Consider the following 17,786-nt stretch of genomic DNA (forward strand, 5'->3'; position numbering starts at 1 on the left):
TCGGGAGGTGGAGCGCAGGGAAGCCTGGCGCGCCGCAGTCCACGGGGTCAGTCGGACACGACTGAGCGACCGAGCAGCACCAGGCCAGAACCGGCACACCTTGCAGAGCGGGTCCATGGAGGGGGCACCGCCTGCCCGGGCCTGGGCACCACGAGCTGGTCATGCGGGTCCACCAGGTCCCGCCCGGGGGTCCTTGTTCTCACCACATCCAATTACAGCTCCAGGAAAATCAAGACACAGACAAATTGTTTTCTATTGAAACTGTTATTATTTGCAGTAAAGAACCGCGAACTACACGACTAAGAGTGAACACTCTTCAGTAAGCCTTTCCCAACACACACAAGACAGGCCCCTCTCGTCCCCAGGCAGCGCCCCTGCTGCCGGCTGAGCAGAGGAGACCCCGTACGCCAGTGGCAGGGGGAACAAGGACAGGGGGGAGGCGACAGAAAGGGAGACGAAATAACTTAGGTGGACGGCACCGGGGGGCCGGGGTGCCCGCTGCCCTGGGGGGTGGGCGGGTGGGGGCTCCTGGGAGGGGCGCCCACCACCCAAGCTCCCGGCTGGTCTGCACTTCCAGGTGAGACACAGGCCGTCAGTGGGGCACGAGTGCAGGCTGAGAGGTGGCAGATGGCCCCAGATCAGTGTGAGCAGGTCTGGGTGTGTCCCCGCCATGAGGGACAGCACACCCACCTCACACCACAAGCGGAAGGCTTGACCCTTGGGCCCCAAACCATCTGAAGCTGTGCCGACTGGGAAGGAGGCCCTGAAGAGGGGTGAGGCGGGGGGCTGCTCTGGGGGCGTCGAGCCACCCAAGCCCCCCACCCCAGGGGAAGCGGGCGAGACAAGCAAGCAGCAGCGCGGGGCCCGTGGCCTCCCTGGGGCTCCAGGCGGGAGGCACCGCGCGCAGTGACATCTTTGGACCTGACTGCCCGCCCCCACGCCTCTCCTCCCAATGCGGGACGCCTGCCGTGGTCCTTGGCCCCTTCTCCCATGGCGCCCTCCAGACTGTGTCTTCAGAGCCTGTCTCAGGACACGCCCAGTGGCAGCCATGTCCTTCACAGAGCTTCAGACAGGGCTTTTAATTCCAAGGCAGGCGGCCAGGCCTGGAGGGCACAGGGCGCCGGGCAGGGCTGGCAGTGCAGCAGGAGCGCGCCCCCGGGGCCTCCGTCAGGCGGAGGCGGCAGGGCGGTGGGCAGCAGGTGGAGGAGACACGGCGGCCAAGCGCCCCTGCAGGGCCAGTGAGACCGTCCCCGCCTGCAGGACTCTCAGAGGGACAGGATCTCGAAGTCCTCGTCTTCTGAGTCGAAGAATCTTTCCAATCGCTCTGCGTCAGAAGAATCTAGAAAAAACAAGCCTCGGCAGACGCAGGTGTGGGTCGCTCGGCCTGGGGGCGGAGCTGAGGGTCAAGTGCCCGAGGGCGCACAGGCCTCACCCCATGTCCCACCCGCGTGCCCCTCGAGGAGCAGTCCTGCCTGGTGCCTGACTGTCAGGGCGGCCTAGATGCAGATGGGGGCGGGGCACCTGGGACTGCCCAGCTGGGGCGCCCTGCTCCAGGCGGGGTCCAAACAGGCAGCAGAGCCCAGCCCTGAGACTCAGGGACAAGGACCCCGCAACAGGTGGGCGCCCAGCCGCACCACGCAGGCCTAGTGGGCATCTGTGCCCAGAGGCGTGGGCACCCCGGCCCCACCGCGGGTCCCCTCTGCACGAACTCCACTCACACTGGGAAGATGCCCCCAGAATGATGGGGCCGCGGGGACCTAGCCCCAGCGGCTGCTTCGCTGCAGAAGGCCTAGCCTGTCCTGGCTCCCAGGAGCCCAAGGGGCATGAAGCGGATTTGCATGGTGTGCCCCCCCAGGGTCCCTCACAAAGCCCCAGGGAACTGCGCCCGGGGCTCAGGCCAACGTGAAAGGCCACAGGTCAGCAGAACAGGCCCTGGGGAGGCAGGGGAGGACGGTATCACACAGACTGCACCCCTGGCCCAAGACCCTGGGGTATCTGCACTCACCTAAGGACAAGTTGAGGACATCCGGACAGGCCAGGTGGGAAGGCTGCTGTTCCACCAGCTCAAACATGGGCAGGGTGCCTCCCAGCAGGGACAGCTGTCGGCAGACCACGCGTCAAGCCACGGTGGAGGGAGGACCAAGGGGCCTTCCCGGCAACCCCAGGGCTGGGAATCCCAGGGGGTGTGCAACCACAGCAAGCATGGCCGGGCGTCCCTGGACAGGTGAGGCAAGTGCGGCCCCGCAAAGGGCGGGCCAGCTGAGCGGAGGGCTGAACCCCAGACCCCCGACCAGCCTCCGGCCCCTACCCCATGGTTCGGGAGCCACCACCAACCTTTCTTACTTGCTGACACCAGTCGTTAAAGTCGTCCTCAGTCTTACAGAAGAACCCCTGCAACCAACACCCGCTGTGAGCAGGGCTGCCCAGCCCGCGGGCCCTCAGGTGCACCCTCCACATGCCAGGCCCACCTTGCTGTCCGGCCGCGGTGCGCACCCCCCTCCACCCAGACGGACGGAGAAGGGCCTGGTCACGAGGATGCCCGCGCACAGCAGGAGCCGGCTCCCGCCGTGCCCCTGGCCTGGCCCTCCTGAGAGGACACGGGGAACCCCCCGGAGGCCCTGCCCAGAGAGCGCCAGGGTGAGGGGACCGGGGGCACTCAACCTGCCCGCAGAGAGGGGAGTAGGAGCCGAGGAGAGGCGCCCGGGCACCACACAGGCCAGGGTGAGGACCCACACGCAGGAGGCCGGCGGCCCAGGAGCAGCCACCCCTCCCCGTCCCCGCCGCCAGCCCCAGACCCGGCCTCGTTCTGACGAGCTCACAGGCGAGCTCCTGCGAGACCCCCGCTGACGCCTCCCGTCCACGGCTCGGGTCAGCTGTAGGCTGTTCTGATGTCTAGGGGTCCCCGGCCTCCCGCAAATGTATTGAGCCGAACCAACCCTCCCCGCCTCGCCGTCAGAAGAGCATGAGCAAGGGGTGCGCTCTTAGGGGCCACCCGGCAGACACAGCAGCTCAGAAACGACGGCACCGAGTACCAAGCTCACGGGGTGGGGAGCCCAAGGAGGGGGCCACGGCTGGGGCGGGCGGGCTCACAGGGGGCGGGGCCGCTCTGTGAGCTCCGAGTTCTGACGGCAGGACCGTCACGCTAAGCGCACACAGTGACATTACGGGGGCGGGGCCTCCCTCCTGAAGCAGCAGCAGACAGCGTTGACAGCGGGACGCTGGGGACGCACCACGGCGATGGATGGGTCGAGCTCTGCGATGCTCATCCTGCCGGGCGGGTGCTGACAGTGGAAGCTCTCATCCGGGACTGGGCAGCGGTCAGCGGCCGCCACAGCCGGCTGCGTGGTGTGGGGGTCCAGATAGATGAGCTCCTCCCCTGGGTGGGCGGTGGATGGGTCAGCGGGCGCAGGGCGGCCCCACTGCAGCCCCCAAAGCCACGTCGGCCTGGCGGAGGCGGCTTCATGTCCAGTGGGTGGGGGGCCCCTGAAGACCACCTGCCTCCTTCACCCGCAGCAGACCCCCACTCACCAACATAGCCGATGAAGTAGTGGGCACTGTTGGGCTTCCCTCCGATCACACCCAGGGACTGGGGCATCTGGAAACAGTGCTGCGGGGGGGCGGGGGGTGTGAGCAGGGGCTCCTCCCCACGCCCCACCCCTGCGGGGCTGCGAGCACAGCCCCACAGAGCCGACCCTGAGGCGGTGGGTCCTTCGGGGGAGCCCCAGGCGGGGCGAAGAGGACGGCAGGGCACCAAGCAGGTGCACATGGGGTCAGCCCAGCCACGGGCCAGGCAGGCAGCCGTGGGGAGGAGCTGGCACAAGCCGGGGGCAGAGAGGGGACAGCTGGGGGCCCCGGCCGCAGGAGGGGAGGGGCCAGCACAGACCCACCTTGAGCGTGCCCGCATAGGCTGCGTTGACGTCCGCCAGCCCCAGGCGCAGTGGGATGAGCAGCACCAAGGGTCTCCAGGGAGCCGCGCACCCGCCGCCCTCAGCGCCTGCCGGGAAGCCGTTGCAGTGCCGTTCGGAGTCTGCGGGGAAGGCCTCGGCCCCGGCACAGGGAAGGCCGCTCCTGCACAACCTCCCTGCAAGAGGCAGACTGTTCTGAGGGGCCAAACGGAGGAGGCGCGAGTGCACCGCCAAGACATGGCTGTGAATGGTCCAGTGCGCCAAGTACGGCAGCGGCTCAGACCTGGAGGCTGAGCCTAAGAGAAACCCACCGCTGCAGGCAGAGGTGGGGCGCACACTTTCCACGTGCCCAGCTGAGAACTCCGAAGCTGAGACACAGCACACAGAGAGTGACGCGACAGAGCACGCACGTGCACCGGGGGAGCAACGGCAAACGAGCCCCTGGAGCCGCCAGCTGGGTGCATGCAGCGCTGGCCGCAGGCCCAAGGCCCCTCAGCAAGGACAGCATCAAGCCTCGGCGTTTCTGCTTTCTGTTTCTCCTGTCTAAACTCAGCCGCTAGTCCCTCAGGGAGCAGGTTTACTCCCGAGTTCAGTGGAGGAAACCCTCCCGCAGCCACGAGCACCCCAGGCACCCAGCCGTGGCTCCTGGACACCCTTCCCCACTGACGGGCCAAGTGCGCAGGGAGAGAGAATGCCAGGAAGGAGGGGCCACGGCCACACATGCCTGGACACTGTCAAGGAGCCACCAAGTCTGGGATAGCGAGTCACAACCCTAAGGGAACACACCGTGAATTTAAAAAAAAGAGCCATGAATCCACTTACTGGAAGAGTGCCGACAGATACCCGAGGCAGGGATGGGCACTGGAGCGTCAGACCCCACTCGGCAACTCCTCAGAGCCCAGCAAACACCCTCGAGCCCACTCGCTCATCAGAAGGGGCCAGGGGTGCGTCCTGAGCAGGTGCCCCCAAACCCTCGGACCTTCCCAAGTGAGGAGCGCCATGGAGCTGTCCCTGGTTGTTACTGGGGGCTCTGGAGAGCCCTGAGGGAGGGGCTGGATGCAGGCGCCCCTCCACGCCACTCCAGGGAGGGGAGCTGGAGTTCAGTTGCCAGCAGATGACGACCTGGTCCCTCGGGCCTGTTAGTGCCGCCTCCATAAATGCTGAAAGAACTTCAAGCGTGTCTTCCACCAGCTGCCCGAGTCCTGTCCTTGGGCACCCCCCTGCTCTCATCAGTAAAGGTCTCCTGAGTCTCCCAGCTGCACCAGCAAAGTCACAGAGCCGAGGACCGGGTCATGGAGCCTCCAGCAAGTCTGTCGGAAGCACAAGCCCCCCACCTGGATTTGCCCTGGGGTCTTCGGTGGGGGATGCATGTCGGGTGGCCCTGCAGGTGTGATGCCACCTGCAGACGGGCTCAGAGCTGAGCTGAGCTGCAGCACAACCAGCGGGCGTGGCGGGACTGCTGGGCTGGTGAAGCCCACGCACAGGGGTCAGCGTCAGGCTCTCCCCTCCTGGTTTCCACACACAGGTTTCTGGGCTTCTCCTCACCCCTGACGCAGCTGCTGGCGATGTGCGCATTGCTGCCAAGAACCAGCTCTAGAAGGTAATGGTTCCGCCACACCTCCCTTTAAGTCATTATCTCTGCAGGTGTCTTCATTAAGGCCATGCTTCTGAAGCTCCTTCCTTCACTTTTACTGGTCCCTGCCTAGGCTCTTGAACTACACTTAACTCCCTGTCACTGCTCACCACGTCATCGCCAGTACTGAAGGTATGTGCTCCCCGCTGAGCTTTGTACAAGTCGCTTTTTGACGTGTAACCTTTAAGCTTGACTCTTTCGACCCAAACCCTGAGGCGGAAAGCTTGACATTTCTAGGTGATTAAAACCTTGCCCTTTTTTCCTGCCTGCTCTGCAGTAGTTTAGGTGACTGCCCCATGGACATACCCGCCCTGCTGCACTGTCTCTCAGCTTCATCAGTTCCGCTTTGCCGACTAAGAGGCCCTTCTGTGACGAGGACACCATCCTGCTGGTGCAGGCTCCGCCCACGCCCGGCCCGAGACAGGAGTGGCTCACGCACCCCATGCGGCCCGCCCCGCGCCGCGCCCTCCCAGTAAGGGGGCTCCCGGCGCCACCAGGCCCCCGCCTGCGGGTTCCAGCCCCGCTCACACTGTCAGCACGTCTCAACTCTGCTTTTCCTCAGTGACGACAGTTAGGCCACGTCTTTGCTGCCAGACCCCGTGAACCCGGGTCCTCCTCGGGATTCTAACCCCTGGCGGCATCTGGGGGCCAGGACGGCGCGGTGGCATTCCTCATGGGGCGTCAGAGCGCACACAGGCCCAGCACACGGGCACTGATAACTCCACCCAAGACGCAGCAGCAGCACACCCAGCGCCCTCCCACCCTGCCTGGCACCGCCCGAGGGCCCTCAGCCCGGAGCCCGCTCACATACTGATGTCCGCCATCACCACCGTGTTGTCCATCGCCACGTGCACAGCCAGGGCGCTCCAGGTGTCAAAGACAGCCAGCTTCCTACCGGGAAGAGGAGGACACCCCGATGAGCCTGCCCGGCTCGAGCCTCCAGGCCTCTGCCAGACACGGCTGTGCAGGGGAGGTCACGCAAGGAGCCACTCAGGGAGCCACTTCCCAATCAGGCCAGCACACAAGGGCAAGAGTCAGAAGCCAAGCCCAGATCTCGCCCAGCCTGAGGCAGCCCGGCCACCCCGACCAGCCCAGCCCTCGCCCCCCCCGACACGTGGAGCTGACAGCACAGCAGGAGGCACCGTGCTGGGTGGGCGCCTGTGGCCGAGGAGTGACGGTCTGAGAGGAGGGGGCTCTGCAGGGGCTCCCAGGACCCAGGTGGGCACATCCTCGCTAACAACAAATTCTGACTCTTAAGACCACTCGGCACAGTGACCTCTGAGGACTCTGCTGAGGGTCCTGAAAAGGCTGAGAGAGTAAGAGGCCCCTCGTCTCCTTCAGCAGCAGAGACCCAGGCGAGTCTGGGCACCCAGGCACGTACTTGAGGACCTGAGCGACGGTGTTGGGCCCGTACCACTGGCCGATGGGCTTGCCCTCGCCGACTCCCATTTGGGCTGCAGGAAATAGAGCTGGTTAGCGACCCTCACCCCACCCTCCCCACCCGCCCACTCCCGGCCCGAGAGGCCGCCTGGGAACACCAGCCGGGAAGTCTGCCTCGCGCCAGGACGCACCGCCACCGCCGCCTGCAGGGACACCCTTCTCTTCAAGGTGCACCCCTTTCAGACCCGACCCTAGCCCCGCGAGGGAGCGGACTGAGGCGGCGCTCAGGTGGGTGAGCACAGAGCTCCACCCCCTCCACGTGGGTGGAGACAGAACACAAGCTGGCCAAGATGGCGGGGCGTCTGGACAGTGCCGCCATCACAGGGTGCCAAGGAGCAGCCTGCAAGGCCTGCAAGCTGCTGTTCACCAACGCCAGGCTGACAGCATGTCAGCTCGGGCAGAGAGCTGCACAGAACCCCCACCTCTCACAACAGAGGCGCCCTCGAGGCCCACACCCGACGTGCCGCGGCCCCCCACCTATCTGGTGGATGGAGTAGCAGCTGTCCTTCCTGTCCAGGAACGCCTGCAGGACGCTGGAATAGCTGTCTGGCTGCCTCTTTCGCTGCGTCCACCTCCAGTCTATGGGAGATAGACACACAAGCTCAGTTTCACCAAACACAGGCAAGAAGCCGTCATCGTTACAAAGCACTCAAAACACGGTGCCCAAACTTCCTGAGAAACTCCCCGGGTGGAAGAATCGAATTCTTCAGGATTTCAAATATATACATGCCAACACATCAAAGCAGATCCACACAGAAATGAAGAAAGGTTCGGTGGTTTAAAAATGACTTCTGAAACACAAACGCTTATGAGCATCTTCAAAGCCACTTTCTTTAATCAATGAAAACTTCGAGGTTGTTACAAAGAAAACCCCGAAGCCCCAAGAGTGTGATGGTGATGCCGCCCCGCCCCCCGAGAATGCGGCTGACTCCGCAGAGACTCACCGCGGCCCAGGTGCCGGCACACCAGGGCTTGGGCGAAGATCATCTGTCCACACCTCAGCATGCAGCCCCAGCCCGTGTCCGAAGTGGGGCCGGTGCCCCCTGCCGTGGAGGGGAGAGAGGCATGCACCATCAGACCCAGGCCTGGCCCCGCACGGCTCACTCTGCGCCGATGACCCGCTCACGCCGAGGGAAACGCCCTCGCAATCCCCTCTCATTAGGGGCCGATGTGTGAACAAGTCTCAGAGAAACAATGTCTGGACACACAGGAAGAGACCTCAGCCTCACGGAGTGATGCGGAGAGAGGGCGCGGCATCCCCAGGTGTGCGACAGGCCCCAAGGCGGACACAGCCTGCCCCGGACAGCGGGCTCAGAGTGGGCAGAGCGCCTGCAGGGGCAGCCTGGGCAGCACGCAGGTTACCCACCCCGCACGGCAGTCTCGCGTGGCAGACAGTGGCACAGACCACAGCCAGGAGAGCTGCTGAGCTCCACCCTGACGGCCGCTCATGCAGGCCCCACTGGGGCCCAGCAAGAGCGAGAGACAGCCTGAGGTGTCTGACAAGCCCACCACGGGACACGGCCCCGGGACAGAGAGGCGCCCCCAGCTCCAGAGCTCTGGGGACAGACAGCAGCCCCCTGAGGAGCGGGGCTGATGGAGACCAGCCGCCAGGGTGGGCGTCTCCTGGTCCCAGCCTCTCCAACTGGGAGAGGAGCCCCGCCTTGCCCTTCAGGGCCCACAACCAAGAGTGGGACCTGCGAGGGCAGCTGAGGAGTGCGACCAAGGCTTCCCAGTGCCCAACCCACAGCACTGCCAGCTCCAACCCGGGCCCAGCACGGAGGCCCGGGGCCTCCAGGAGCAGAGGCAGCCTCAGCACTGAGAGGGGCCACGCGCTTCCTGCCATGCTCCGCTCTGCGCACACTGGGCGTGGCTCATCGCCCAGGCCCCAGTGAGCAAGCGCGGCTCACTGTCAGAAGCATCACCGGCATGGCAGGACCGAGGCCCTGGGCTGTGCAGGTGCAGACCTCGCTGCGTCTGTAACTAGGGCTGCCTGAGGCTGACACCAGGGACAAGCCCTTGACACGCTGAGATCTACGTTTCCTGTTTGAAGCACACGCTACAGCAGGCGGTACTTACCGATGGCCGGGAAGTTCTTTCTGTACGTAAACCAAAGTCTCGACGCCACATCGGCCAAGATCTCGTCCTTTTCTAGACAGTGAGAGAAGGGGGACACACACATGGCGGTAAGCATCCAGGCCCATGTCTCGGGAAATCACAGACACCTCACCGCCACACCGCTCTCTGCAGGACAGCAGGGCAGCTCGGCGGAGCCGTACCTGTGAGGACGCTGTACTTCCTCCCCAGGATCCAGACGGGCTCCGAGGTCTCAGGGAAATCCTCAAACTCAGCGAATCGGAGCGTGTCGTAGGTCAGAGTAGCTATGGAAACCAAAGGCACACTCTGATGGCTGTTTCCTGATCCTCCACGTGGTCCCCACACGGGGGAGGGGTAGGGGACAGGCCCAGGCACACAGGGGCGGGAGGAGTGCCCTGCACAGTAGAGGGGCCGCCTGTAGTACACACGATGGAGGTCTGATCCCCGGGCCAGGAAGATCCCCTCGAGAAGGGAATGGCTACCCACACCAGTATTCCTGCCTGGAGAACTCCATGGACACACGGGACTGTCGGCTACAGTCCATGAGGTCACAAAGAGTTGGACACAACTGAGTAACTAACACGTTTAGCCCCTAACTGTTTCAGACTTGAACCTAGAAGACAAATACAGATGGGCCCAGACCTCCGTCTCTGCACGTGGGGCCGGTCTGGACAGCACGCAAGGTGGAGCAGCAGTCTGGCCGGGCCACCCGACCCAGCAGGGCACTGTTCCAGACACCAGTGCAAAGCCCCGGGGCCCCAGGCACCCTGGAACCTGGGGCGCACCCCCCACTTCCCGTGGAGCTGCATGGGCACCGTGTCCACCTGCGGCCGCCCCATCCTGACCCGCCCACCACATGGCTTCAGAAAAGCCAGAGCCTGGCAGACACCCTCCCTCTGCCCTGGGCTCCCGAAGCGGCAGCTCAGCCACTGCCCACAGGGCGAGGCCCACGGGGCATCCTGGGCACCCCACTCCCGGCTGCCACCTCACCAGCTCTGACAGTGCCCCCATCCCCTCCACCTGCAACTCCACTCAGCTCTCCGGAAAATCAAAGACATGAAATGAGCTTCTCCCACACTTGACTTTATTTTTCAATGACAGCCCTACCTTTTGGTAAACAACAGCAGTTTACTAAAACAAAACAACCCAAAGGCCAAAAAACATAAAGCACCAGCTGCAGCCTCGTGCCTCCTTGCAGAAGCCGTCTGTGCCAAGTCACCTTCGTTTCTTTGTCCGGAGTCCCAGCGCCTCACAGCGTCCTGCTCGCACCCCGAGCCCCAGGAAAGGCAGGCAGAGGGGCGCAGGTCCCTGTGGGGCCCTCAAGGCTGGGGGTGCCCGGGCACACGGTCAGCCTCTGGGTGGGGAAAGCTCCTCGCCCGTCACCCAGAACGTGTGGCAGGACGCCCCGCAGCACAGCTGGGACGCAGCCCTGAACCCTTCCCGAGAGGGGCTCCCAAGAGGCCCGCAGACAAAGGGCGCCAAGGTCAGCATGCAGCACCAACGCCAAGGACAAAGGCACACAGTCTGCCTGCCCTGAACGGCTAAACTGCTACTCAGCCAACCTGCAGAGAGCGCTGGTGACACCACACGCCGGCAACACCACACGCCGGCAGCAAGAGAGGCCCTGTGCTCAGCACGCACCAAGAAGCCGCAGGGAGCCAGCTCTGCCTCCTGCCCACTGCCCGAAACCCCACGGGCTCAGAGGGGCCCTGCGCTTCTGCAGCGGCTCCAAAGGGCCCGGGGCGAGGCCGCCCTGCTCTGAGGGCCTGCCTTGTCTGCGCGTTCCCCGCATCTGCCAGGCTGGCTTGCGATCAGGGATTAATAATTTAACCTCCAAGTTGCTCTCTAGCCCTTTCCATGTAGGGTTGCTGTTCATGCACGTGATTACAAACACCGAGCAGGAATGAGCTACACTTCTGTCTTCTCAAAGAGAGAACACATCTGAGTCTCTGCCCGTGGAAGCCGTCTCCACATCTGCAGAGGGCACGGCCTTCTCAGACCCAGAGGCTTACAGACCTGTGGACTCACGCCCGCCAAGATGACTCCAAGGGTGCAGCGCCAACAGGACCTGTCTGATCTCAGCCAACAGCGCTGCAGGGCAGTGACGCTCACCCCGCAGGACCGCAGCCCAGAACCCAAGTGGCCCTGCCTACTAAGCCCTGGAGTGCTCCGAGGACAGAGGGACACGCACACAGCAGAGGGCCCTGGGACGCTCTGAGACACCAGCTCCCAGTGAGGTGAGCAAGGAAAGGGGGCGTGGCTGCTCTGAGCACCGGGGGCAGCAGCCGCCCGAAACGGGCAGGCTCCCACCCAGGAAGGGACACGTGAGGAAGCAGGCCCGGCTCGCAGGGCAACGTGCCGACTTTACAGGCAACACAGCCAACTTCAGAGGGAAGGGGAAACACGTGTCCTCCCTGTTAACACGTCACCGAGTCCCCCGCTGTGACTAACAACATTACAGGCTGGGCAGCCTCGCAGTCTTCACCGCCCAAAGCTCCTGAAGGGACCATGTGGGCAGGAAGCCGCCGGGCTGGGCAGCCAGGAGCTGACAGGGGTCCCAGAGCCCACACCTCCCACTCCTCCTGGGGGCGGGACCCTTCTGGGCACAGGTCACAGCTCCTCTGATATCAGCCTAGGACACCCCAGGCCCGGCTCCCCTCGCTGCACCCCGTTAAGCGCCCGGTGGTCTGCAGCCCACGCCCTTCTCCCCTATGCCAGGTTAACTTGCTGACAAAGCAGGAGTCAAAGAGAAAAACCGATCAGCATGTGCAACGAGGCCCTGGTCCTCCCAGGGGGGTGCGGGGAGAGCAGCACACCCATCTCCACAGTCCGAGCTGCAACACCTAGGACAACGTCCTCCAGAATCAGCCCGGCCACCCAAGTGACCTGACCAGCCTTGGCTCCGAGAGCAGGCCCGCCCCTGGGGCCACACGGAGTCCGCAGACCCGCAGCTGTGGCCAGAGGGGCAGAGCCAAGGGTTTCTTGGCCTAGGGGGCACGGGCCAACCCACCTGCCCCCAACACCCGCCACAAGCCCCTGGCTATCCCTGACCTGAGGCTCAGCCTCTGCAGTGAAGGAAGGACAGACCTCTCCGAATTCCACTCACTTCTGCTATTCGACTTTCTATTGAGATCTGACTCTGGAAACAGAGAACCCACCTGCTGGCTGACACACGACTCACAATCCTGAGCCTCTGTTTCTTCACCCGGGAACTAGGGCAAGCGGCCAGCTATGCCCACGGGATGACAATCCAGGCTGGTGCCAGGGATCCGGGACCCCAGCCCGGCTCTCAGCACCTCCTGGCCCCCTCCCCGTGAGCTCAAGCCATAAGGCGTGTCCAAGGAAACTCAATCACGCTCCACTGAACCAACGCCACTGTTGTTTGTTTTCAGTATTAATTTAGCCAAAATGTGTTTTCATGCTTCTGTAGGGCAGAAAACGCTGCAGAACACAAGGTCAGCAAAGACTTCAATAGAAACTCTGATACCTTTCCGTTTCTAAATCAAAGTTCACAGTCACTAAGCCTCACGCAGACCGATGCACAAGAGGAGTCCACCCTCAGAAGTTCCTGCACTGACTCGTCCTCAGACTGGCCAGCTCCACCAGCTCAGGACCAGCAGTCTCCACACTCGGCATGGAGGGCGCCTCGTCTCACGACACACACCCATGAGGGGAACCTCGGGATCCTCACCTATGAAGCTCACACGCCTCCTGAGCTAAAAGGAGCCCAACTTCCCAAAGAATGCCAGTCTCCAGATGTTCGGGTAGTGACTCTAATTTGAAGTAAGAGAACACAGTAGAAGCAAGACACGCACCATCCACTTTGAGAAAGAAGACTTTTAGAAATTTTTTTTTCCACCCAGTCACCTCTTCTTCCCAAGGGTGTCCCTGATCACACCAGGAAGAGAAAGCAGAAAATCCACTAATAGAACGGCAATTCTATTTTTAAAATGTTTCAATTTAATGTTATTAACATGATTGAAAAATAGCAAACTGTGCTCAATATACGTAACCAGATGACTTAGTCTCAATTACACGGTAACTCAACCAGGGAAAAGCACAAAAAATATGCACCATTAGAATTCTTTAGAGCTTAGTGTAATGTACCACACTTCAGAAAACAAAGATCATGACATCTGGTCCCATCACTTCATGGGAAATAGATGGGGAAACAGTGTCGACTTTATTTTTTTGGGCTCCAAAATCACTGCAGATGCTGATTGCAGCCATGAAATTAACACGCTTGCTCCTTGGAAGGAAAGTTATGACCAACCTAGACAGCATATTATAAAGCAGAGACATTACTTTGCCAACAAAGGTCCGTCTAGTCAAAGCTATGGTTTTTCCCGTGGTCATGTATGGATGTGAGAGTTGGACTGTGAAGAAAGCTGATCGCCGAAGAATTGATGCTTTTGAACTGTGGTGCTGGAGAAGGCTCTTAAGAGTCCCTTGGACTGCAAAGAGATCCAACCAGTCCATTCTAAAGGAGATCAATCCTGGGTGTTCATTGGAAGGACTGAGGCTAAAGCTGAAACTCCAATACTCTGGCCACCTCATGCGATGAGTTGACTCCCTGGAAAAGACTCTGTTGCTGGGAGGGGTTTGGGGCAGGAGGAGATGGGGACGACAGAGAATGAGATGGCTGGATGGCATCACCGACTCGATGGACATGAGTTTGAGTGAACTCCGGGAGTTGGTGATGGACTGGGAGGCCTGGCGTGCTGTGATTCATGCGGTCGCAAAGAGTCGGACACGACTAAGCGACTGAACTGAACTGAACCACACTTCAAAGACATTTTCTCAAAACGTGTACATTTCTGAGAGACTGTACTTCGTAAACAGGTGTTATGTACGCTTTTAGAATAAAACCCAAAGAAAGGTCTTCCCTTCTTTCCTTCCATACGAATACGCTTATGTTTAAAATAACAAGTTTGCAAGTATGGTGGCATTGGAAGGACTGATGCTGAAGCTCCAATATTTAGGCCACCTGATGCAAAGAGCCAACTCATTAAAAAAAGACCCTGATGCCAGGAAAGACTAAAGGCAGGAGGAGAGGGGATGACAGAGGATGAGATGGTTGGATAGTATCGCCGACTCAATGGACATGACTTTCAGCAAGCTCCAGGAGTTGCTGATGGACAGGGAAGCCTGGCTTGATGCAGTCCATGGGGCCACAAAGAGTGGGACACGACTGAGCGACTGAACAACAGTTCTCAATGAAAAAAGGAAGGGAAGGAGACCAATGGAAGGGAAGAAAAGTGGAACTTTAAGGGCACCAGGACACTGCCCAGGCCACTTTAGTGAACACACCGGAGAGAATGGACACCGGCCGACCGGCCCCCAGTGAGCCTGACTGCCCTCCTCATCCCCTACACATTACACCAACACGTGGATTTCCATTATACACAAACCCTGCAGCCCAGGAACACCCACAGGACAGGACCGTGTCCATCACCAGCAACTCAAGTTCTGCTTCTTCCATCACCAACCACCTGTCAGACACAGGCAAAGCCCAGAGATGAAGCACAAGATACCAACTCTGTCCTCAAGGAGCCGACAGCATGTCAAGTTCAGTGCCAACCAGAGCGGGCTCTGAGGACAGGCCTGGGGTCTGCCTGCCGCCCACAGCCTGGAAGCAGCCCTGGGCCTCCAGCCCCGCCTCCCCTCCCACTCAGGCCCTTAGAGACTTCGCCCAGGGTGGCCCCACACACTTCTACCTGCAGTCCAGGCATCTGCCCTCAGCTCCAGGCCTGCAGGCCCGAGGCTCCCTGGACGACACCACAGACCTCAAGCAGGTGCCTCACCGTCACCCCCTGAAGACCCGCCTCCGAACATCGCCCTCCCGTCTGCATTTCCCAGCTCAAGCCACAGACCGCAGCATTTCACGCCTCTCCCGATGCGGGGCTGGCCCTCACACTTCCCACCGCCACAGCCCTCCTGCCCCAACCTGCAGAGGCACCGGATTTCAACCCCCTCTCCCCACGAGGACCCAGCCCTCCAGGTTCGCGCCTGGCTCACTGCAGCGGCCTCCTGACAGGCCTTCTGTTCCTCTGCAGCGGAGCCGCCAGTGCGAGTCATGTTACTCCTCCTTGAAAAAGCCCCCAAAGCAGCCCCATCCCACTCTCATGCCCGCCCCACGAGTCAACAAAGCCCATGACCAGACCGTGTCGCCGCCCTGCCTTCAGTTTGCTCACTCCTACCCACTGCACCCTGGCCACTGGTCGCTCCCGGAGCAGGCCACACGCCCTTCCCCCTGAACTGCTTTTGAGTCCCAGTCAAAACTGGCTGCCTTTGTGGTAAGGTCTTTCCAGGCCCTCCTGGTGATTCCAACTCCCTCCTGCTGGGCCCACAGCACTCGCCCACGAGCCACACCATGGGTGTCACGTCTAACATGTCAGTCAGGACACGCTGTTTAACTATTTTGTTCACTTCTCTAGTCCCAAGATCTAGAACAATGCCGGACACAAACCCACACTCAGTAATAAACACAGCTACTGAACGGATGGCTGTGAAAACCACCAGAACTTCATAATGTTTGGCCAGGAAGGCAGAACCTGTAAGGACTCCGGGAATCAGGGCAGGCTGGACATTAAAGATCCCAAAGGACGCACAGCGTCAGGTCAGAAAGAAAACTGATCCACAACACCCTAGAGTCACAGATGTTTCTATCAGCATCAGCAGACGCCTTCACACGGAAGTATCTCTGCTTTGAAGCAGGGGGCAGGGTCCCATGAAGGTTCCATCATGTGGCTGCTCTAAACTTGAACATGACGGTTTCCACATTCAAAGTCAAATGACCACATTAAACTGTGCTTTCCACCCTAACCGAGTCTCTCAAGGGATGGTCTTAGTAAGAAAATAATTCTAATCCTTCCCCCATCCAGGGGCATAGTCCTTTTTGTTTTAAACAGCTTCACGACACATCTGATCAACATTACGTTTTGGGAATCACAGGTACCATCTTCTTCTACCACCTAACACGCTGACCTGACAAGACGCCACACATCACTCAAATATTGGCCATGAAGGTCTTTGTCACAGCTTCCAAACTGAGAGTCCAGTAAATGCCCACTGCAGCTGCTGTCCAGGAAGAGAAAAATGAAGTAACAACAATGTCATCCAGGACACTAGGGGGAATTATGCCAGAGGAGAGTCTGTACCGTTGAGAGGGTTCTTAACACAGAACACTTTCTACAGAGTTTATAAAAGGAGTAACCCTGCTGTGAGATGGAAAACGACGGCCTTTCAAGGTGTAAGAACGCTTTCAAGGATACTGGACAAAGATCCCCAATAGCGTGTCACCAAAATGAAAGAAGCCTCCCCTCCGCAGTAGAAACACAATGAAAACAGCACACACACGCAGATACACACATATGTACGGATGCGCGCACACCCTCCCAACCCAGTCCCACACACACTGCATCGCTGCTAAGCTCCCAAGAAGTAGAGGCACGCCGAGGCGGAGTCAGTCTGTCCTTTCAATCACGGGGAACGCTGGCATCATTTATTGGTTACTGAATTTGAAGAAAAGGGAAAAACGCGTGCGTTGTGAGTACTGAAGTGTGTCGCTCGCCTGCAGCCTACCCACGTAACTTTGCGAGAGTTGAAGTTTTTCCTTCTCAACTCCGGGCCGGGGGGACCAAAGCTTCCCGCCGCCGCGTCGGAGCCCGGCTCCGCCTGCCCCGCAGCACCGCCCGGCGCCCCCGCCCGCGCCCCGCGCCGCCCCAGTCGTCCCGGCCGCCCTCGGGCCCCCGGGAGCGGCCGCCGGGGCGCCACACACTCCGACCCCGACCGGGCTGTCAGCCCCTCGCCGGCCGACGCGGACGCCGCCCGCGCCCCGCGCCGCCTCAGGGCCGCGCCGCGCCCGCGAGGCCCCAGCCCCGGCGCCGGCGCGCAGCGGCTCGGCGACGGCCTCCCCGGCGGCCCCGCGCCCCGCCGGCCCTCACCTGCGTCCATCTTCGCTCCAGGGCCGCCGACTGAGCGCGGCGTCGCTCCGACGGCTCCGCAGCGCGACGCGACGGGCCGCCGCCCGGGCCAATCCGGGTCGCGCTGCGCGAGCGCGGGCGGGGCCGGAAGTGCGCGCCTGGAAGTGCGCGGCCGCCATCTTGGCGTACGGCGTGCCTGGCGTGCGGGCCCGGCCCGCGCGCTCGGCCTCCCGGCGGGCTGCGCGGCGACCCGGGGATCCCCGCGGCGACCCGCCGCGGCCGCGGAGGCCGGCGCTAAAGAGCCGCGGGGCGGCGGGGCGGGCGGCGGGGCGGCGGCGCGCGCGCGCCCGCCGGGGCGGCCATCTTGCCGTACGGACGCGCCCCGGGCGCCATGTCGCCGGCGGGCGCCGCAGGCCCGGGGCGCCCCCGCCCAGCCCCGGCCCCGCGCGTGTCGGGCGGCGCCCCTCCTGGCGCCGGGGCGGTCGGGCGCGCCGAGAGCCGGGCCGGGCGGCCGGGCGGCGGGCGGCCGGGCGCCGCCATCTTGCCGTACGGCGGGGGCCGCGGGGCCGGCTCCCACGTCCCGCAGCCGTGTCGCCGCGCGCCCTCCCCTCGGGGCGGTCCCGCTCGGGGCTCGGCGCGGCGCGACGAGGGCCGGAGCCTGGCGGCGGCCCGAGGCCCGAGATGGTGATCTGCTGCGCGGCCGCGAACTGCTCCAACCGGCAGGGCAAGGGGGAGAAGCGCGCCGTCTCTTTCCACAGGTAAGCGCGCTCCGCCCGCCGCCGCCGGCCC

The 17,786-nt window shown here is 62.2% G+C and overlaps 2 protein-coding genes across 5 annotated transcripts in view; one reads left to right on the forward strand and one right to left on the reverse strand.

The window, feature by feature from the left end:
* Positions 1 to 245: 245 nt before the first annotated feature.
* ATG4B (autophagy related 4B cysteine peptidase) lies at positions 246 to 17,587 on the reverse strand. Of its 4 annotated transcripts, none has more exons than XM_055403894.2 (13): positions 17,019 to 17,587; positions 9,255 to 9,356; positions 9,055 to 9,126; positions 7,923 to 8,021; positions 7,456 to 7,557; positions 6,920 to 6,992; positions 6,350 to 6,429; positions 3,888 to 4,081; positions 3,529 to 3,607; positions 3,231 to 3,376; positions 2,344 to 2,391; positions 2,006 to 2,099; positions 246 to 1,339 (listed from the first exon to the last, which is right to left on the reverse strand). In XM_055403894.2, the coding sequence occupies exons 1-13, from the start codon at positions 17,026 to 17,028 to the stop codon at positions 1,266 to 1,268; spliced, it is 1,173 nt and encodes a 390-aa protein (XP_055259869.1). In that variant the 5' UTR covers positions 17,029 to 17,587; the 3' UTR covers positions 246 to 1,265. The 4 variants fall into 4 exon arrangements, with proteins under 4 accessions (XP_055259869.1, XP_055259867.1, XP_055259868.1 ...); XM_055403892.2 differs by having other exon boundaries at positions 246 to 1,384; XM_055403893.2 differs by having other exon boundaries at positions 2,335 to 2,391.
* Positions 17,530 to 17,786, forward strand: part of THAP4 (THAP domain containing 4) — a 34,827-nt gene continuing 34,570 nt past the window's right edge. Inside the window, exon 1 of the mRNA XM_055403888.2 lies at positions 17,530 to 17,755. Coding sequence (XP_055259863.1) covers positions 17,679 to 17,755 — 77 coding nt within the window. The 5' untranslated portion in view covers positions 17,530 to 17,678. The remainder of the gene's footprint in view (positions 17,756 to 17,786) is intronic.

The sequence above is a fragment of the Moschus berezovskii genome, chromosome 4 (assembly GCF_049115385.1).
Source record: "Moschus berezovskii isolate FMDL1 chromosome 4, NW_MosBer_1.0, whole genome shotgun sequence".
NCBI lineage: Eukaryota > Metazoa > Chordata > Mammalia > Artiodactyla > Moschidae > Moschus > Moschus berezovskii.